Genomic DNA, 22,728 nt, shown 5'->3' on the forward strand with positions numbered 1-22,728 from the left:
CGTATGTTCTATGAGGCTGGAAAATTTATGGCAAAGTTGGCGCTGAGCACCGTGGTGGTGTTGACTAACTAGCCTTGACTTCCATGAGGTGCCACTTAGGATATGACATACAGCGTTTCTAGAGGCTCCAGGCCCTGACAACACCAACCTATGATTTATTACCGGTCTCCAAAATTAATGCGTACGTGCCTTTGCGCATTTCGCCTCTGTCGGAATGCGGCCGCCTGAACCTGCAAAGACAAACTCTTCACCTGGTGCAAGGCATAATCGTATTTTATCAGCTGAGAAGCCAAGAAGAAGCGATGAACACTGATGCCATGTCAAAGTGTGATAGGCAGCGAAACTAGCACGTGTGATAATTACGTACAGTGAAGTTTTCTGTCATAACTTTGGAAATGTCTGTAGCGCCGGCTTCTTTCTGCATTTCTCTTTCAGGGTTACTTTTTTTTTATTGATATGATATAAGGAGATGTTGGCGCACAATTTAGGCGCCGGCTACTCCTTATCTTTTGAGTGGTTCCGTCATACATCATACAGGATTCAATATTACATATTAAATGCTCTTTTCACACAAGCACCAGTACTTATCACGCAGCGTTCCCACAGGAATACTATGACGTCAGGGTTACTTTAATAGCTCTCTGTGCTCTCGACAGCGATTCTATGCGAAGGGAGCGTGAGTTTTACCGTCGGTTGGTATTCGACGACATCGTCGACCAGCACCTTATAGACTGTATACGGCTGCCGAGGGAGCTGATATTGAGCCTATGCGCGGCATTAGAACCGCACCTGCAACCGTGTGCAGCGCGATCACATACCATACCGGTGAACGTACGGATGCCGGGGCCATACGAATTATATATTTCGGAGCTTTTTTTCATTTCCATAATTAGTATCGAAATAAATACATTTAGTTGCTTTGTAATACGTTGTTGTTGTTGGCGGTGGTGATGTATACTGGCGGGGTTAGCCTGGCAAACCTGGCCGGCAATTGCTCCGACTGAGCCTCTCTTTCTGCGCAAAATATGTCACCATGTGTCAATCAATCCTGTCTATCGCAGAAATGTGAGAAGAATGCGTAAAATTTCCACTGCAATTCTTTTGACGGTGCCAGAGAAGAAAGAAACGTCGAGGGCAGAGGTTGGATGGCGGCCGTAGACCAGGAAAAACGAAGAGTCTATAGCCTGTGGTGCGCTGAACAGCGGTGTTGTAGGCAAATGACACAAAGGGGAGAATGGCATCCCAGTTGCGATGGTCAGGTTGGATGTACATCGACAGCTATCACTAAGCGTGCGATGAAATCACTCTGTCAGACCATTGTTTTGGGGGTGGTATCCGGAGGTTGTCTTGTGCACGCTGTTGCAGCATGTTTGAGAGAAATGCCTTGCCGCGGTCGCTCAAAAGGACGTGAGGGGCTCGGTGACGTAAGTAGATAACTTGAAGGACCAAGGCAGTCAGTTCCGAAGCAGTCCCTGAGGGGACAGAGGTAGTTTCCGCGTACCGCGTCAAGTGATCTACAGCAGTGACGATTCATAGGTTGCCGTCTGCAGTGGCCGGGAGAAGGCCGTAAAGGTCAATGCCGACGACAGCGAAGGGTCCTCCTGGACAAGGTATGGGTTGTATCGTCCCAGCGGGTGCAGTGGTAGGTCGCTTGCGGCGTTGGCAAAGAGTGCATGGGGTGACATATTGAGCTGCGCTGGTTCGAAGACCTGGCCAGAAGAATCGGCTGCGTATTCGCTAACGGGTTTTATGGTAACCCAAGTGGCCAGACGTCCGGTCATCGTGAGAAGCCTGGAGAACTTCAGCAAGAAGAGAACGCGGAACGACAGAAACCATAGATGGCCCTCCGGGTGAAAATGTAGCGGTAGAAAACATCGCTCTCTATTTTATGTAGTTTGAGCTGTTTTTGAAACCTTGAGTTACGTGGAATTGAAACGCCAATGAGGCGATCCGTGATGTCGTGGACATATGGATCAGTGCGCTGTTCATCAGAAAACACAGAAGTAAGGCTGGATGGCAACTGGGTCAGGGAACCAATATAGGTAACACTGAACACGCGACATCCGTGCGGCCAAGTTGACAAGGTGATGTAACATGACCGAAAGCTGACGGTAATGGGCAGTGAGAAAGTGCGTCGGCGGCTTGGTGCTTTCTTCTGGACCTATAAACGACATCGAAATCATATGCTTGTAATCTGAGGATCCAGCGGCCAAGGCGTCCTGACATGTTTTTGGTCGTTGACAACCAACACAAGGCATTATGATCGGTAACAACGGTGAAATGCCGACCGTGGAGGTATGGGCGAAATTTTTGCACGGACCATACAACAGCCAGGCACTCCTGTTCGGTGATGGTGTACCTCTTTTCTGCGGAAGTCAAAACGCGGCTTGCGTATGCGGCGACTTTCTCGCGAAAAGCGCAGTCGCGCTGCAGCAGCACGGCGCAAATTCCTTGACCGCTAGCGTCAGTGTGCAGTAGAGTGGGTGCCAGTGTGCAGTAGAGTGGGTGAGTAGAGTGGGTGCCAAGGACGGGTGGGAAGGTTAAGGCACGCTCAAGTTCCTGAAAAGCGGCTTCGCACTGATCGCACCACTGCAAGGAACTGGAACTGGCAAGAAGTTCATGTAGCGGCGCGGCAACTGTGGCAAAGTCCCGGATGAAACGTCGGAAGTACGAGGCGAGGCCGAGGAAGCAACGCAGTTCTTTCGCACGAAGTGGGCGTGGCAAGTTGAGCACTGCGAAAATCTTACCAGGATCCGGTTGAACGGCGTATTTGTTTACCAGATGGCCTAAAACTTTGATCTATGTGCTATCGAAGCGACACTTCTTGGTGTTTAGTTGAAGACCAGCACTTGCAAGGCACGTGAGCATTTCGTCGAGACGCTGCAAATGCTCAGGGAAAGTCGACGAAAAGACGACAATGTCGTCGAGATAACATAGGCAAGTTTTACACATGAGGCCACGAAGAAGAGTGTCAATCATTCTTTCAAACGTGGCGGGAGCATTGCATACGCCAAAAGGCATTACGTTTAACTCGTAAAGACCATCAGGAGCAGAAAAGGCGGCCTTTTCTTTGTCAGCTTCATGCATTGGAATCTGCCAATAGCCCGAAAGAAGATCTAGGCTGAAAAAGTATTGCGCCCCTCGCAAATAATCAAGTGCGTAATCGATATACGGCATCGGATAGATGTCCTTGCGGGGGATCTTATTGAGCACGCGTAATCGACACAAAAACGTACCGATCCGTCTTTCTTTTGTACTAAAACGACGGGTGTTGACCAAGAACTTGCCGAGGGGCGTGTGATGTTCTTTTTCAGCATGTCAGCGACGTTCTCCTCTATGATTTCGCGCTCGGCAAAGGTGACATGGTAGGGACGACGGAGTACAAAAGTTCTGCTATCGGTGTCGATGCAGTGGGATGCGACGGAAGTCTGTCTGAGTGAAGATGAATTGGCGACAAAGGATGTCTGATGCTTCGTAAACAAATCTAGTAATGCCTGAGTCTGCGAAGAGGTAAGTTCAGGGCTTATTGCGGAAGCAAAGGCGGATGCAGTAGCAGATTTGCCCGGCCGAGGGGGAGCTTGAGAAGCATCAAGGCGAGAAGCGAAGAGTGATTGAGTGTCCACGCAGCAAGTGACAGTGGTGCCTTGAGGTAGAGGAACAGTCTCTTGGATTGTATTCACAGCAGTGATGGACGCACAACCATCTTTGAAAAGCACCTGACTTGAAGCGAAGACAACCCCACGGGAAAGGCAACGGCCGTATTGAGTGAGAAACACATCGCCATCGGTGATGGTGGGGGACGAGAGGGTAATAAATTGCTCGTGGCCGGGAGGGAGCACAAAATCGGCAGCTATGACTAAAGGCAATCGTCCTTCGTTGACATCAGCAGAATGGTCGGTCTGAGTCATTTGTACGACGCGTTGACGGCAGGAAATTAAAGCGGACGCCGAAGAGAGAAAGTCCCACCCTAAAAATGATTCGTGAGCGCACGGGAATAAAATCGCAAACTGAATGTGGTGACAGATACCATCAATGATGACGTGTGCAGTACATTGTGCGGACGGTCGAATAATTGAGTCATCAGCTGCACGCAGAGATGATCCAATGTAAGGGGTTTTCACTTTTTTCAGGCGAGAGCACAAGTCCGCACGCATAACAGAAATAGTAGCTCCCTTGTCAACCAAAGCCAATAACCGCACACTTTCCGCAGACACCGATAACATGTTGGACGGGCGCTCAGTAGGAATTAGAACAGTTCGCGAACCTGCAGCTTTCCCTCCAAAAACTGCACTGGTTAGTTTTCCGGGCGTTGGAGAGGGAGTTGAGAAGCCGGGCGAAGCGGATAAACGGAGCGCCGGAATGGCGATGGGTAGCGGCACCTCGAGGTACGTGAACTCGGGTGCGTCTTGGAGAAGCCTGCCGGAGATGGAGATCGGTGAGAAGACGGATTATCAAATAGTCGGTTGTATGATCGAGGAGGAAAATGCGCATCGCACTCAAAGGCAGCCTAGCCTCGTCGTTCGTCTTGTTGGCGGCGTCTGCAAAACCAGGAGATGTGCCCACGTATGCCGCAGTAGTAGCAGGTCGGGCGCGAATGACGCCAGAAAGAGAAGTCAGGCGGATAGCTGACCTTGAACCGGCACAGGCGACGTGGCGCAAGGAGATACAGGTGGCACTGCACCAATATGGGCGTACGAAGGCGGCGGCAGGCAAGGAGATGTGGCTGGATGATTCGCTCTGTTCAGGGAGGCGAACTCCTCTTTAATGATGCCGCGTAGGCCGGTAGAAGCAGGATGAACGTGAACGCTGGAGGAAGGTGACAAATCGTGAGCCTGTAGTTCTTCACGAATGCGAGCTCGAATGAAAGCTCGGAGCTCAACACTGCTGGTCAGGGGGTTGTCGAACAAGTGGGGCTGCAAACAGATTGATTGCGAGGAATCGAGGCGCTGACCCAGAGAGATGACGTCGTGTACACTCGTGGGATTCTGCGCCACAAGGGCGTTGAAAGCGATAGATCCGATGCCTTTGAGAAGGTGGCGGACACGGTCAGTTTCTGGCATGGCGTTGTCGACGTGACGGCAACGCGCGAGAACATCCTCAATGTATGGCGTGTAGGACTCAACATAATGCTGCACAACACTCAGAGAGCTGCTTCTTCGCAACTTCGGAGTGGACCGTAGGCGTGCCAAAAATACGCCGAAGATGCAGAAGACCAATCACGGAAGTCCCGCTCGTGATTCTTAAACCACGTCTTGGTGATCTCAGTAACGTAGAAGGCAACGTTTCGTAATTTAGAAGCGTCGTCCCAGTGGTTAAAGGAGCTTACTCGATCGTAGTTGTCCAGCCAGTCTTCGACGTGATCGCCAGGCAGGCCAGCGAACGCTTCAGGATCGCACTGACGGCTGCTTACAGACCAGGATGGTGGGGTGGCTGGCGCGCGCGCGCGCACACACACACACACACACACACACACACACACACACACACACACACACACACACACACACACACAAACACACACACACACACACAAACACACACACACACACACACACACACACACACACACACACACACACACGCACACACACTTGCTGCATTACGCTGACAAAAGAAGGCCGCCTGAGGACGCAATCGAACGTATCACCATTAGAATCGACTGTGCACTAGCTGCAGTTTTGTGACGTCTCCACATCGATGATGTCTGGTCGTGTTCACGCCTCGCGACAGCATGTCTTCTGGCTGCTCTTACTGTGGTAGCGCGCATGGATGCTTCTCTCAAGCACTGGCTTATCGAATACTCATACTACGACCATCATTCAGAGAACTTTCATGGCTGTCTGAACCACTCCCACGTTCTTTACGTGTAAAGAAAGTGCACGTGGTCGTCGCTTACTAAAGAGAGACGCGCTGTCAAATCCTAGCGGGATTTTCTTGTGGAGAGTGGCCTCATGGTCTACTGTACTACAGTTACAGCATAAACTGTGCGGTCTTTTGTGCTCTGTAACTTTCGGTTATGAATACAGGACGCTTCAGTGTTTTCTTAAATTACTGGAAATGTTGACACTTTTAGCCAGCGCAATTCTTTGCAATACTCTGTGCAGGAGCAGACAAACAGAAGTGGTGTGAAGTTATTGTAGCTTTTTCAGCATATGTATGTATATACATGACAGTTAGATGACCTCCCCATTGCGCGTCGGTTATGTACACCTGGCCAGAAAATATTACGCACTATGAAATCCGGGAGAAAGTTGAATATCTCCGCCACCTCACAACGCAGCCTGGCATTTGCATTTCGGGCCTTCACTTTATGTTAGCAACATTGTCGTATGCAGCTTTATTGGCTACTGCTACAGGCTGCTCGGGAAATGAATGTTTTCTGAGATACCGTGGCCCGTAAACTTTTGCGGCCGGGATCTTGTACATAAAGTTCATTTTTTTTCTCCCCCTCACTTTGTTATTTTCCTCTCTCCAGTCGTAGATTATTTTACTAAGGCTATTAATGGTGAAGCCTTATTTGGCTCATACCAGGAACTTTTCGGTAGGTAGGTTCCTATCTCGCATCATTTAAGCCCCCTTCCATAAAAATACAGAGGAAGGTTGGATACGTGCCTCCATCCCCTTCCTGGTCAAGTGCGACCTTTTTGGGTTTTATTTGTTTGTATCGCTATTATAGGCGTCCGTATCATCGGCTGTAATTCGTAACATTAAGCGATCCTTACTTCAATTGTTTCGTTGTTGTTGTTCGTTAGAGTGTTATTCGCTTTGCTTTCGACAGTACTGCCAAGGTTTTATGTTGTCAGAGCTAATAAAATCCGATGTCCAACGATTTCCTTCGGCGGGCAGTCCTTTCAAGCCCCTAAAGCGTGTTCACTTTCACAGCGCCAGCTGCTTCAGATATTTTCGGCTCTCGATACAAATAATTTTACCCATTCGTCAGTTCCTAAGACATGCCAGAAAACTATCATCGTCGTGGCGTTAAAATCATTGGAGTTGGAGGCTACAGTTGAAATCAGTTGGAGGCTACAGCAGTACATAGTATCTTGAAATGGCACAGCGTAGCCATTGGTCTGCCGAGTTTTCTCTCCAAAAACGGCGAGCGTCGATCGATCGTCGTAGCTGACGTCGTCGTCATCGCTGGGCCAGCTACTGCTGGCTTTCGTGTCGAAACATAAGGCTTTCGTTTGAATGACCTTCTGCAATTTCTTTTCGCCTAGCTTACAGGCACGACGGTTTTCGTTCTGCATAATTTCCGTTGTGCGGGTTACCTGCGTTCTTTACAGGTCCCTTCTTGACATACTTTCACGATTATGTGAAATGAAAGCTGCATGGTAATTCAGGTGACGTCTGTTAGCGCACACCAACGTAGAGCTGACGACCGAGGATACAGCACGATATTGCCACGAGGTAGTGACGGTTGCTGGCCGGCAGGCACGCAGGCAGGCAAATAACCAGGGCTCGCATGATGACAGGCAGCAATTTAACGGACATAGCACTAGGACGTAGCAGTAGCACTGTCATATATTCCTTCCGAGCTCGTCTTTGTTCACATGGGCGCTTGGCTGAGTATATGTCAAGCTTTGCCTCAAGGTGCGGTTTCTATTGAATTGCCGGCCAATGTGTACCACAAGATATATTTATGAATGCACTTACTTCTGAAGCAGTACTGGTTACATTATTACGGTTGCCTAATACAAAATACGGAAAGCGCCGCTATGGCGCCCAAGTTGCCTGTGTGGATTTTTCAGCTCAAGAGACACATGCTTTGCAAGCCATGGTTTATTTGACAGGTGCAGAGTGAGTACAGAGATGGAAGCTGAACTGTTCACATCGTTGCACAAATCACAAAAACAGCGTACAGAAAGAAAGCTCAATGTGAAACAGATAGAGAGATCACCGCAGAATGTAAATCACAATATGTCACTTTGCGGCAGTTTCGAAGACGCCCAACTGTACTGTGGAGAAAGAGTCGAAAACAGTCGAGGAAGCTGTTTTACATTAATCCAGTTCACTGACCTGTACTACATCAGTGATCCAGAGTGTTAATATTTATTCCTTAAGTGAGTATTAAACAGAGCACAGCACCGATTAGGACACGGTATCATCTTTTAATTATTTTCGGCTACCCATCCAACGCAGCTGTGGCAGCCAGGATCTATGGGATAGAATAATTAATGGATGGAACATTTAGTTAAACTTCACTAAGTTCTCAATCAATGGTGTGATAGTATACGTCGCCATTACAAGGCAAATTATACGAATTTGCTAGAAGTAGCCTGCCTTGCAGCAGCTTTCTAAAGAATAATATGATCAAAATACGCTGGTGGTTCAGCTAACATTTTTGCACACAGCGAAAAAATTCAGTTCGGAAGAAGATTAACTGAAACAGCAGTGCGTTTTGCCGGCCATTTCGCGGGCGCAATTTCTCTTAATTGAAGCTTGCCGCAAGGTTTCTAGCAGATGGGGGATGCTTTGCGTCGCGGCCGAATCCAATTACAAAGTCACAACGAGCCACGTGAATTTGCTAATAAAAGCCAATTAGTGACAATTATAGCATTCAATAGTGATTATCACGTAGATCCCGATGTCTGCTGCAGCTGATGGTGCGTCGCCTAAGAAATCGTGCCTTCATCTCCGCCTGTGCTGTAAAAGCAACTTAAAGCCACTTTTAAAACAACCTCAATGGCGACGGGATCGAGACTCAATTGGGATAGTTGGTGAAGTGGCACTTTGGAAAATAGCGAAAAAAAAAAATATGGAGCGGCTCAAACGATAGTGACACACTTCTTTTTGCTCTACACTTCTTACGTGGTCTATATAATATTCCGACATTTTGCACTTCGCAAACAGACAACAACGCTATGGGTTGTGTAAGCTCTTCTTTATTGCTACGTCCTTCCCTTGTTCTGCTTTTCAACATGTATACGTATGTGGCACTATAATAAAAAGAGTGTAACTGTTTCTCTAGCGTGCTCACGAGCTTTATTTTCAAATATTCTATAGGCAAGAAATAGAGATGCAGTTCCTAATTTAGCACATCCGTCACCCGCAATTTTGTCCTGTAGCGAAATATTAAAGAGCCACACAAACTAAAAGCTGCATTCATGGTCTATTGGAAGCGCAAACACGCTTACAACGAAGGAGGAATGAGACACCACGAGCGCATGTTGTGCCCCGTTCCTCTTTCGTTGTGTGTGTGCGCGTTTCCAATCAACGGTGATCCACTCTCCTGTAACAGCAGTCTCAACAGATCAGAATAGAAAATAATGTACAGAAGAGCAACATATGCACCAGAAATAAGAGCTAAAGGAAAATATAAGTCAAGAGGAGGCGCTGCTGGCGCAGACAAGATGTGGCGTTCGATAACAAGTATAAAGCAAGGTACCTTCGGTGTGGATATTAACAGGCAATGACACATACACGCACACAAAAATCAATACTGCAATGAAAGCACTTGCACGTATACACGTACGGAACGCACTGCACACAGACATTTCGGCGGTATTGTGAACAGTGGCACACTTGCAACGAACCTACGTAGCGCAATGGACGGAAACAAAGAAGCCGTAGGGTTGACACATGCTGCCACCATTTGGCCACTTGCAAACACTCACGCAGGCGCAAGTTGTTCGCCTTGTCGAAGAGGAGGAAAATCGCAGGTTATTTGCATAGCGCTGGGTGTAATTAACGCTCTCAAGGGCGGCAGACTAGATAAAAAAAAAGAAGTACAAAGCAGAATAAAATTTTCGGCATCAACGAGACAAAGTGGCCATACTAAAGGCGCCAACAGACAGAAACGCGTAAACGCGTAAAAAGCCAAAACACAAAACACAAAACGACAAACACACAGCAAGCCCCAACCTTCGCGTAGTGTATACTTATGCTGTATGGCAGACGTTCCCCGTTTTCTCAACAGAAGAGCAGAAAATTCTGCACTGCAACAGATACACTCATTTGCACAGCGTATAATGACACAACAAAGCGCGACACACTACCTGCTAAAAGATATTACGTGCTTCTGCTCATTTTTAATGACAGTAATGGAAATACGCCAGTTGCACGTGTAAAATGAACCCACTAATACCAAAATATATGGAGGGGGGGGGGGGAAGATGGGCAAAAGAAACTGCAATGTAGTGAAAAAATTTACGATTACGAAATCCTTTCGACCACAGAAACGTTCAAGTGAAATTCAGTAATTATGTCAGTGCTGATGTTCGGAGCCAAGACAAGTGTGTACTAAGATCATCTGACTTTGTACTAGTTTTCGGAACTTTGGGCGTTTTGTACCGTTTCATTTTATGACAAAACACGGGACATAAGGTTGACGAGAGGAGATGTCACAGTTACACCGCGATATAACAATGACCTCTTATCACGGTAACCCTTACGAAAGGTGCATATTCTCACATTTTTTGTGCACAGTAAAAGTCACACGCCGCACTTCCTTCATTGTCTGTAACTTTTCTACTCAGTTATAGTAACCAAAGCATCTAAATCACCGCGCTACAAGTTGTGCTTAGAAGCTACAACATGATAATGCGAAATTATGCACCTTTACAAGGGCTTCCATGGTAACAGTACATACATGATGCTAAGTTCTCAGTAGATACACAATCTTAAAGATGCGCGTTAGAACAGCAATAAACACGATGCTAAGTGGAATACGATGACTCGATTATGAAAAAGAAGGTGAACATTCTTACACAGGAAGGTACAACATTTTCAGATACACATTGACAACTTAAGTACACAAAACATAAAGCACGGATACGTTTCCTCCTCCTATGGAACCAATATGGGCAGTGATCTTAAGAATGATTGAACTGGCACCACACGTAAAACAGGGAATATGCGTGATTCAAAGAGAAAGTTTTTGGAAGTAGCTTCGGTAAGTTAAGCAAATCAAGGCCAGCTCGTGAGAACAATAAGGGGCGACTCTCACTCAACCACTCAAACACTACGCTGCTCGGCGTTTCCCCTCGTCATGTTCGCTGCATAAATGTAATTTTCTGCTAAGCAAGCATCATATATATATTTGTGTGTGTGTGTGTTTCGGCTGATGCAATGGAGCACCATAAATCGCTAGGTGCTATTTGAGTACATATGCAGGCTGTACTTGAGCGCTACCGCACACTGCCAAGCAATCGACTGCAAAGGGTAGTCACATGCCTAAGCTGCCTATATTTACCCACACCTGAAAGTAAGTTCGCGTTAACAATAAATGATTTCATGGAAAGCTTTTGCAAGTCCCAGACGCTAGCGGTTTGGACAGGGCTCCGTTGTACGCTTCGGGGGCATCTTATTGAACCTGAGGTCAGATATGGCGAAACCGGACACGTTTTCAACGAGGACTTCGTACGCTACAACGGTTCGTGAATAAGTGAGCCGACCAATTCTGACGGGAGCAAGCATAACTTTAGTGAAGGCGCGAGACCAATGAAACGTAGTTCTGACGGAAGAAGCGCTTTGTTAATTCCGTTCCTGATGCCCACCTTCACAAGTCCACCGCCAGACACTTTCTCGCAGCTCACGGCGAAACGCTTTGTTCACGCATCGCGTGTATTGCACAACGTGAGTGGATTTTCATAACTTAAGTACACCGCGTCACGTTTGCAGAACCTGCCCCTCTTACATTCTGTAACGTTCGTGTGAAGTACGCTTCTTTCTTTCTCCTTTCTTCAAGTCATATTTAGGGCAGCAAAGAATGAATTAACTCCAATAACAAATGGAAGGCCATATAGGTGGGGTTCACGTGGTGCGCAGGCGAGTAAATTAAAAACGAACAAAATAGGCGAGAACCCTCATTTCAATGCTTTATGGGGCGTTGTAACAAATTTATTTTATATGCTTGTCCGACTGCTCCAATTCTTTTTAAGCGTACCTCTGGCAGCCCGCGGGCACGAAGCGTCAGCGCTTTTTGTAATAGTTGTAGAAGTTTCGCGCCGCCCCGATGCGGCGTCCGAACTGTCCGTGGAAGGAAGGTGCGTAACCCCCGTAATGGCCGGCCAGCGGCGGCGCGGCCAGCACTGCAGGCGCCTGCAGCACGACCTTGGGCACGCGCTGCGCGTACGGCGCGTACGCGTGGGTCACCGGCACGGCAGCCGTCGCGGCAGCGGCGACCACGGGCTTCGCCAGTGCCAGGCCCCGTATTACGTTCACGTAAGGCGAGTTGAAGACGGCGCCGGCCGGCGCGCTGGCCGCCGTACCGGGCTCGTTGGTGTTGACGATGACGCGGAATCCGTACGCGTCGGCCACGTACTCGACGCGCCGCTGACGGCCGTCGATGTCGTTGATGGTGTAGCCTCCGCGCTTGTTGCCGTATGCATCCCCTACCTCCCAGCGGCCGTTGGTGGCGCCCAGTGGGTCGACGATGTCGTAGCTGAACTGGTAGTTGCCATAATCCTGCGTTAAGTGAATGCCACAAGGGCCCACATAAAGCGACGCTCTGAAATGGCCGACGGCCTGGTAAGCCCTATCACTCGCCAGAGCGACGAGCCTGCTATATTAGTCCGCTGCGCTTTTGCTCTTACTTGCAGCGCTAGCAAAATGCAGCTTCTTAATGATGGCAAGAGCGCACGCTTCGTGGGGACGTCTCGTTCAAGCTAATCTGTGGCCGTGACTGCAAGCAAGAATATACTAATAATAATACGATATGACTGTGTGTACCCATTCCAAATGCCATTGATTGATTGATTGATTGATTGATTGATTGATTGATTGATTGATTGATTGATTGATTGATTGATTGATTGATATAAGGACTCATGTGTTGACTGTTCATTTCGCGTCTAGAGATTTCTGCTGCCGTAATCCTTCAAAGTGCGCCACGAAACTCCAACGCACGATTTCAAAGCTCAGTGGTCATAACGCTCCCAATTAAGCCCTCCCGGGCACAGAAGGTTGGAAGCATAAGAAATGAGAAGGCGGCTAGCAAAAGACAGCGTATTTCAGACGCTTTGCTCAGATCATCCGGCATCAGTCAACACTCGAGCTCTAACAAACTGCCACTTTTGAAAGATTGACAAACAACTTTGGTTGTCGTTTTTTGCGCATAAATATGCACTGCGCGCATACTGCGAATGTGTTGTTCCTTTCCGTCTGCCTCATAATTGGGGTTTAATTAAGTTCTATGTTTGACCAACTTCACTTGTAGAACTACCTGGCATCTTTGCGCAAGACGGAGCTCCGGCCACAAACTCATTCAGTCAGCAGCATTGTACGTATATTAGCTAAACAATCAAGCCATGTATGCGTAGCCATTAAAGGCGAATGTAAATAAGCTACAGCTGCACTTATTTGTAAACAAACCCTCTCGCGCCAAAAAAGTGGGCATATATACTGCAGCTGCTCCTTGTTTGGCCAAGAGATAGAGAAAACTCCTGCCAAGCACGAGCTCCTGTGGCCTTTGTATACAAGCATGCACAGACAGACGTCAGAAATGCGTGCACTGCGCGCACGACAGCGTGCCTCCTATGAAAAAAAAAAAGAAAGTTCAAGTCACGCATGTGTCGAGGAAAATGTCGGGCATACTCACGTCCTGAGCTCTGTGCTGCGTGCTTTCGCCTCCCAGCAGTGGAACGCCGGCGTTCACCACGGCGAGCGTTCCGAGCATCACGAACAGCTGTAATTGAATGGATTTCAAGGTTTCATTCGGGTCTTAAAGGCAGACGTTGCACAAGCAGTTTGTTGCAGCCAGTGGTCCAAGCTGGCGCTCAGCGTGACCTAATGGCGCTCACTCGCCGATACTTATTTTAATGAAATAAACTGTATCACTGTGTGGCACTCAGGATGCGGAAGCATTGAATGCTGCATCTTTCGGTCAATGCCATCGACATCGTTTGTGTGCTGCGCACAGTATGCCGTCCGCCTTGAAATTACACTGACAACAGGGTCGCCAAACGAGTTGCTTGCCCAAAGCTATCGTTCGTGATTTCACGCACATAGGCATGAAATGACGAACGATAGGGCTTTGGGCAGGTCTAATGCGGCACCACTACATGCATGTGACATTATGTTAGCGCCACCACCCCCAGTATAGAGCAGATTGTATCAAATAGATCCTCTCTACTGTTTTCTGTAAACATGAAAATTGACTGTGCATTGCTTTCGCTTTTACACCGCTTACGAATGAAAGTGGCTTGAACACCTTGCTTTTTGCGTCGCACGAGAAAGAAGACAACCTCCAACTGCCCTATATACTGCGACGCCCCAGTCGTTTCTGCGGAGTGCTTTCTCGAGGACTGTCCGCAATATGAGCGACAGCGAGACCATTTGCGTGATAAGCTGAATCATTTGGTCAGGCGTGATTTCTCTAACCAAAGCACTCACTCCATGGCCATGCCTCGCAAAACACGAGATGTGCCGTGACAGCCTTATATGGGACTGCCTTGTGGACCGCAAGCTAATTGACTTGATTTGGTTTGAACATTCTTCTAAGCTCTATATACATCGAGTATGCGCTTTCATGGCTAATTGAAAAATGGCATTCATGTGTATAAGTGTGCACAGCGGATATAAACGTGAATGCATATTGGTCACTTCTTCCGGACTTTTCGTCATGTTTACATTTTTTATATGTAGACATGGTATGTCTGTGTTTGTGCTAAATGTGTGCGCGTTATATGGAAAAAGGGGTAGCCTCAATTTCTTAATTGTGCCTTGGAATAACCAGTTCCATGCAGTGTATAGCCTATAGCTTCCAATTTATCTACAGCTATTAAACTGCAACGAAAAATAACTTCTGTCAGATTTTTTGTGAACCTTAGGATGGTGGCGCCGAATAGAAACCCAGTTAACAAAAAGCTGTAATGTGCATGCAGGTCGGCGGTCACAACATGTTCACAGCTTTGACAGACAGTGGATGAGCGTTAACAGGAGACAAAAATAACTTTTACTTCAATATTACACGGATGCGGTATAGAGTAGACACAGTAACACCTTTTTCACATACCTTTTCAAGCAAACAGACCAGCAAAGAGCGCTAGCGGCAGGCGATCACAAAATTAAAGAACGGATGGTAGGACAGGCGGCCGCGGTGGTATACGAAGCACAGCAAATTATGAATCGGTATACCCATACGGTAAAAAGAATAACGATTCCAAGCTAAAAAAATCTGAAGAAACAAGCGAAGAACTTGCGAGCCAACAGTTGGTGAGAGAAAGCAGACAAATCGCATGGCCCGTCCTTCGACGAAGAACCTGTGAACCTGTGCTGCACTACATACATCCTCGCATACATTAGTCCAATATTTCCTCTGCGAAGAATTCTTGGTTCATAAAGTACTTATGTTCTTCGCCAACATTCCGACTCAAAAGCAGGAGAAATTTCGTGCTGCAACGCCAGAAATAGAGGAGGCAACTGGAGCTTTTTGTGTTACTTTTACATAAAGACGTTTCAAAGCAAATCAAATCGTAGGCATGGGCCAATGAAAGGGTGCTAACGGACTGGATCTCCCTCTGGAGAAAAAGAGAGGAAAAGGATAACCCGGCAGCTTCTGATTTGCTACCCTACACTGAGGGAAGAATAGGTGATCTAAAAAAAAGCTAAGGTAAAAAGAAACTTTTTCTGGCTTGTTTATTGTTCATATGGACAGGGATCGCAAGATTTACGCCGGCCTATAAGTACTTAAATCGAGACGATCGAGATAAAAAGCTAGTAAGTGCCACCGATCACAGTAAGTCAAATCATTTTTAACTGGTTAACCTGGGGTTCTTTCAAAGTGCATCGAAGCCTCAGTATACATACACTAGCGTTTTTGTTCCCCGCTCCAAAAAAAATCTTTAGCGTCCCTATGTTACCGATAACGCCGCTATGACAAGCGGATACAGCGGATATAAAAGAAATATGGGTAACGACAAATCAAAGTAATATTTTTTTTTGTAAAGTCGACTGTTTTGTAAAGTTTTGTAAAGTCGAAAATTGTTTCTCGCTGTTTTTAAACAACTTCCATCAACAATGCAGAACGCTTTACTTCCGCTTGCGATAACTCTCTCCCGCTCTTTGTGTGAGCGTTGAGTAATATAATGATGCAATTACTCGCACTTCATCATCGCTAGGAATTTGGAACGTGTCCTAAGGAAATTCCATAGCGCCTTGCCGCAATTTAGGACAGGGATGAAAGCTCCCGAGACTACAGGGAATGAAACTGCTGAAGATTTCAGCTTCGTGCACAAGCAATTCACGCAGTACCAGCAAGTGATGTCATTATGCCTCCTTGTTCTTTAAAACACAGTGTTTCTTTTTTTTATGTTCGCAGAAACTTGAAGGAGCAGGCAAATATAATGCCGAAAGAATACCTCCAGGCCGCGTTATGTAAATGATAAATGAAATTGCAAAGCAAGGAATGAGTTAACAAAGCTTTAAACATAGAATTGTTTATCAATGGCCGATGTCTTCGCCGTTATGTATGGCAAAACCCCTTTCCATGAAAATTACGAACGGTCTCGCGAATGCAAGTTCAACATTTTCATACACTCGGCACGCTATTTATTCACCGCCAGCGCCCCTTCCGTCGCTGCGGCGACGTGTTGACACGTTTGTTCCGTGGCCATGCGGCATTGCCAGCATAAAAGGGCAATCGAAGGCCGGCGCAATGCATAAAGCCACCATAAGAAGCGCTAGGGTCACGTGTGACAATCGTTTCCGGTGCCGTTAACCACCCTGGCGGCAGCCTCGAAGGCAGCGCGGAAGAGGACGGCAAGGAGCCCACACTAATCCGGCAGCAAAGCGGTGGCCGTGCGCGCGTTTCTCGCACTGCTCACATTGACAGCCTCTTAAACGGTCGCAGAGCGCGCTGCGACGCTCGACCCTGCTGCGAACGACCAACAATGAGTTCCTTTGTTGCGCGGTCGCGCTCTTCGTGTGACGTGCGACTCGGGACAGGCGCGGCGGACTCGCGCCGAATTTGCATGGGCCGAACACCAGGCTGGGCCCATACGCGCGCAACGAGAGCACGCGGGAGGAATGCCACCATTGTGGGCCGGCGCTTATCTTTTCTTCGGAGCGGCAGTACTGCGCCGGCGTCCCTAACGGATTCCCAGAAACAATGGCCCGCGCAGCCCTAATAAGTCGCCCACTTCGGGGAAACGGCGGCGCCGCTCCGCGCAACTGTGCCACTGGGCGTGGGCCTGCAGGAGCCGCCGCTGGCGGAAGCCTCTCCCTCCGTCGCGCACCGGAGACGAGCTCGTTCGCTTCCCTCTTCCAGGGTCCGGCTCCGGCCAGCGAGTCGCGGACGCCTGGCGTAATGCCGGGCCCAGCTGACCGGCCGTGGCCGCGGCAGTTCCGTGCTGAGCGATCGGCGGGGAAAGAATGCGCTCGTCGACGCGAGAAGCTTTGTGCTTGGCTGCTTTTCCATGTCGCGTGGTGCGCGGTTGTGACATCGCGCGATTCGTAATGCGGAAGCCGGGCACGTGCCCACGAAGGCCACTGCGAAGCAGAGAGGCAGATTTTTGATGGGTTTGATCTGTTTTTGAGGCTGTCGGTGCACAATGCTTGCTTTGCATATGACTCGGAAGAAGTGGTAACTGAGAAGTTATCGCAGATTGGTTGGATCGCGCGTGCAAATTCCCATCGAATATCTGCCCGGTCTAGCGATGGCACATCGCTAGACCGGGCGAACGTCTTTGACGAACGTCTTTTTTTTTCTTACTTTTTTTTAAAAGAAGCATAGGCTGACTTTCGCGAAGCCACTACAGCTGTACACGCCTAGTTGCATATGGTCATTTGTCTGAAAGGCCTAATTCTATGGAAAGTACTTAGCTTCCGCCGAACAACACAAGGAACAATTGCGACGCAAACAATCGCCCAGGCCTACAAAGGGTTGGTGTACTTAATACGCGCAGATACCTCAAAACACTTCCGATTCTCCCAAGGCTTTCATTCAAAACAGTTTAACGCTACATCACTTTAAGCGAACTATCCCGTCAGCCGATAACAGAGGAAGATATTGCGAAGTCCACGACGCCTGTATAGCCCCAGAGGCGCGAAGAAATTAGCGCCATTACCCGTCAGCGCGCGCCTCGGAGCAGCGCAATTCGATGGCTCTAGGCACTTGCCATGCAGCGTAGGAAGCTTCAACGGCTTTCCTCGCTTTAGTGCCCCGTATCCGCATGTTCAACGTGCCAAGCTCGCCTGAGCGCCCAACAGTACAGATACCTATCGCCACTTCGCTATTCTTTTTCAGCACCTGACGGCTCTACGTGCACGCCAGGAGCCACTGGAGGCGGCGTGTTCAGCGCACTGGTTTTTCTTTCAAACGTCACTAAGCGTTTTTTCCTTACCGGGCCGTTCCCTTCCTGCTTCTTCGTAGCGCCTGGAACGACTCGCCAGGAAGAGGAGGAGGCGATCGGGTGTCGTTAGCTTCGACGATTAAGCTCTTGCACTTGTGTATGCGCGCACGCTTGATTGGGGATACACGCCGCGCGCACTGCTCCGAGCGGCGTGCTCCTCTGCGGACGTCCTTGTAGAGGACAGCGCCTACGCGCGCCACGAAGGATCGCATACAGGCATGCACGCGGCCGTAACCGTGAGCGGCGTCAATAAGCAAACGCCCTCCACCTTCGCCCACTCCTCCTTTCCTTCGAGTAGGCTGGACTCGGCTTTCCTACAGTCTAATAATAATGCTTAATCTTGATGTTTCGGTTTACTGCGCCCCCCCCCCCCCCACAGCCCCCGCCCCGCGTGCACCCAATCAAACAGGCACCGATTCCGCTGCCGCAGCCAAGCGCGCCCCTCGTGCAGTTCTCGATGCCCTGGCGCTGCCAATACGTCGGCGCGGACTGCCCGTGCATTCCGAGGCACGCGACGTCAAAAAATAGCGGCCTGCAGCAATGAGAGGAGGTGGACACAAGATAATTATAGGCAGTTCAGAATGTCGCAATACACACGCAGATTATATATGTTGGTATCCGTGTGTACTCAAGAACTGATTGGCGCACCCGGGTCGTTAGCCCCAAACGACAATATCAGAGAGTGACTTCCCCACTTCGTGTCCCGCGCCGAGTATAAACGCGCGCTGTAACTTTATGTGGGACATGCTTGCTTAGTGGACGTCATCTGCTCCTTCACTTAGGCGTCAGAAGAACCGGCGAGACAGCCGCGATGTCAGACAATTAACTTGGCCTGAAGCCTTGCTTAACGAGCGGAGGAGGAAATCGAAACGAGAGGAAATTGTGAGTTCTCGACAGTCAAATTATGACTGTTTACATAATTTTATCATAGCGCAAAAATAACTTATCACTCCACGGATGTTTATTAAGAGCAACTGATTTGTGAAACGGCTGCTGAAAGAGAATTAGAAAGAAATATATGAAATGTAATCTTCCATCGACGACTGCTCTGGTTACATTTTTGTTATTTACTTTTTTGTTACTGAGTATCCGATAAAGAGAGAGAGAGAAGTGATAAAGGAGAGGAATGGAGGTTAACCATGCTGAAACCGGTTGGTTAGTCTGCGCTGGAGAAAAGGGAGAAAGGGTACAAAAATACGAGAAGAACGCGAGAAGAAAAGTTAATGCCGCAAACACGCACACACACACGCGCTCAAACTTTCATTGTTCAGCCAGTAGCAAGTAGTCACATAAGCTACACCACGATCCCAGAATCTTCTTTTCCATGAAAGGCCTGTCATCAACTTAACCCAAAGCGGGGCGAAGGGCAAGCTTATGATCATCCTACGAAAGGCTTTTCACAAGGACACCCATCCGCTATGTCAGCCGAACAAAGTTTGGATTTAAGAGGCATGCTTTAGCTCGATTTCACTACAAACACAGGTCGCACGTCAGTGTCCTTTCCTTAGGCGATAAAATAGCCTGTGTTAACGAAATATGCAGTATCTCAGATTTTATTAAAAAATTGCATTTACAGATGCAAACAAAATTTTTATTTAGGTCCTAATTCTGTTGAAAAACTTCACAACTGTAAAATTTCTAAGAAAGTAACAACCCAATTTAAGCACTGCATCTCCGCCAAAAAAAAGAAAAATGCCGATTTTATTAAGTCAAGTTACGGTCGACATAAAATTGCTACCTCTTTAGTAAGAACTCCGTAAATCCTATTGGAAGAATAGCACATAATTTAAAGCCACTTGCGATGTACAGGTATCAGCTTTGTTAGTTAGCTTTACGTGCTTTAACGTGACCAGTATAAAAACGTCTCATGTTTCTTTTCATAATGAAGTTACATAATTCTAAGCTTGGGGCTATTTTTTTTCTTCAAATCGTGATCGTTTTTACCGAAAGATTGCGATCCCAAGTCAAAATTGCCTGTCCTGTCTTTCAACAAGTTTTTACAATTATTTTTAAATGCAACAAATTTATTCAACATATAGAGGTTCTATAAAAAACAGCAAGCGCATTTCCGTGTTACACATGTGTAAGAGTATGCGTGGGACCTTAGCTTAGTACGAGCTGAAGCTCCCACAAGGTTTCTTTAGTCACATGCTCGAGTGCGCTGTGCCTTCGAGCAGCCGATGTAGCGTACCGGCATCTTTTCGAAACACCGCGTAGATGGCAAAATATTCCGTTACATGAAAGATGAGTTCTCTATGGCTCAAATGGCGAATACCGACCAAACTAAGTTTCCAGCTTTCGATCTTTACAAAAAAATTGACTGAAACAATCTCAGATACGCTCAAGGCCCCAATTTCCCTTATTGGTAATTCACTTGACCCGTTACGGCCGAGTTATTTTGGAGTTGCACTTTTTTATTTGGTGGTTTCTAAAGCTTTTGCCTCTACACTAAAAAACTAAATTGAAGAATGTTAGTTGGCGGCTGTATTTAGCAAAATCGCAATGCTGAAAATTTGTGCAGCGTTTACTAGCAACTACGGAATACTTTTTGTTTCTCGTACGAATTATTTACTTTAACCAAACTCGTGAATTCGGTCTTGCTGGATAACTGCTTGTGGGAATTGAAGGAATAATTGTGTCTATTGAGGCAGAGGTGCATGGTGCACTTGAATCACATGAAAACCGTGTGTCACTTACTGCTAGGCTATTTGCAACTTCTCGACATGCCTTTTACAAGTAGCCAGTGCCCAATGCCGTTAGTACTGACACATGTAGTTGAAAGTGGACTCATGGGCCCCCTCTCCTTTGCCACTAGGATTCTTTCTACTGACGACGACTCTGTCGTTTTACTTTGGAACAGTACATCCTTTCCTTGATTGAGTGCGCTGCTTCGTCAACAACAACAAAAATATCTGAAATACTCAGTCGGAGCCTTCAGGTTCCCACTTTGAGGAATAAATTATGTTATGATCCCTGATGTTATGATCCCTGTTATGATCCCTGATGGGATCGACAGTATGAATAAATAAATAAATAAAAATTGCTGCCATTGCGGCATTTGCTCAATGCAGCATGTCCTCGTCCACTTCACGCCGCCCTCCTTTTCTATTGCTGGGAGGCACACGCTCGTTGGTTTGCCCACGTTCGGAGCGACTGCAGTTTTTGTCTTCCTCGTCCTCGCTGCTCGTGTTCATTATAGAAGATGCTGTGCCTTGTATTCTGTATGTGTAGTCCTCGTAATCTTTGCCATTGAAATAGCTGTCATATCACTATCGCCTTCCGTTGGAAGACGCATCCTGAGCTGACTTGATCCATAAAAATAACGTGCACCCATTATATGACGTAAACCCAACATGCTGCAATTAGAACCTTTCTTCGAACCATGCACCCGCAGTTAAATGTAAAGAACGTACGCGAGCGTCGCGCGCAGCCTTTTCTTTTTCTTTTTTTTCACGCAGCTTGTACTGCGGCACAAACATGTATTTAAATAAAATCATGGAGATCCTGCTCATGCATAAATTGCAGTAGTGGCATGACGAATTTTTCCGTGAGCCAATGCCTGTAAATGTCCGTCTGATTCGTTCGTAGCGTGGAAGTTCTTAGTATATCCTGTCTCGAGTATAGCACTCGTTATTGGACAAAGCCACAACAGGTTATGATGGTCCGCTGTAGATGCTAGAAGCAGAACACTTTGGACAGTTCACTGGGTCTTCAGGCGTCAGAGCGCAAGATCAGATGACGGAAGACCTTCCTATCCCGTATTCTCTCAAGATAGTCTTCTTCTGCCCGAGAAAGATAACGGGGACGGGGGAGACGCGCGGAGGGATTAAAGCACATGTGTTCCGACTAAGAAGCGATTTTGGGGCCTAAAAGCACAGGAGCGAGGGTCTAATAGGAGGTACACTCAGAGGCTGTATTGCATCAGCAGAATCCATCAAAGTGAGGATTCAAATAACTGCCATTGTCCCCACAACAGATATCCATGGTATACGGCTACTCACCTCATTTCACCAGTCCTGCTAAATCTCGTTCATATTGTATTTGTGCATTCCTGGCGCGGTTAGTTTCCACCTTGCCGTGGGAGTACACACGAGGGCGCAAATGCCCGTTGTCGCGAATTCGCGACAAATTAGAAATCCGGGCACTCTGCTGCTGAACTCGCATTCCGGTATGTTTATTGATGGAGGTCATAATGTTGAAGTGCACAAGCACCAAAAGCCTGTTTCTTATTTTCGTTTTCTGCGGCCAGTTTCGTCTGCACTATCGGTCGGCAACGACGAAAAATTGTGAAGTTTCATGTGGTTAATTCCACACTCGTATACACGACGCACGCTCGCTACTCGTTCAAGTTATTGCCCCGAGGTGACACTCCAAGATATCGCGAATTCGCGACACTGGGAATTAAGGAGTTTGTAAGGAATCAAGGGTGGCATGTAAC

The 22,728-nt window shown here is 47.6% G+C and overlaps 1 protein-coding gene across 1 annotated transcript in view; it reads right to left on the reverse strand.

Moving 5' to 3' along the window:
• Positions 1–7,761: 7,761 nt before the first annotated feature.
• LOC135919907 (adult-specific rigid cuticular protein 15.7-like) overlaps positions 7,762–22,728 on the reverse strand; it is a 30,289-nt gene continuing 15,322 nt past the window's right edge. Inside the window, exons 2-3 of the mRNA XM_065453914.1 lie at positions 13,538–13,624; positions 7,762–12,405 (exon numbers count right to left, since the gene is read on the reverse strand). Of these exons, the coding sequence (XP_065309986.1) occupies positions 11,911–12,405; positions 13,538–13,624 (582 nt within the window). The 3' untranslated portion in view covers positions 7,762–11,910. The remainder of the gene's footprint in view (positions 12,406–13,537; positions 13,625–22,728) is intronic.

This window comes from Dermacentor albipictus, chromosome 1, assembly GCF_038994185.2.
Source record: "Dermacentor albipictus isolate Rhodes 1998 colony chromosome 1, USDA_Dalb.pri_finalv2, whole genome shotgun sequence".
NCBI lineage: Eukaryota > Metazoa > Arthropoda > Arachnida > Ixodida > Ixodidae > Dermacentor > Dermacentor albipictus.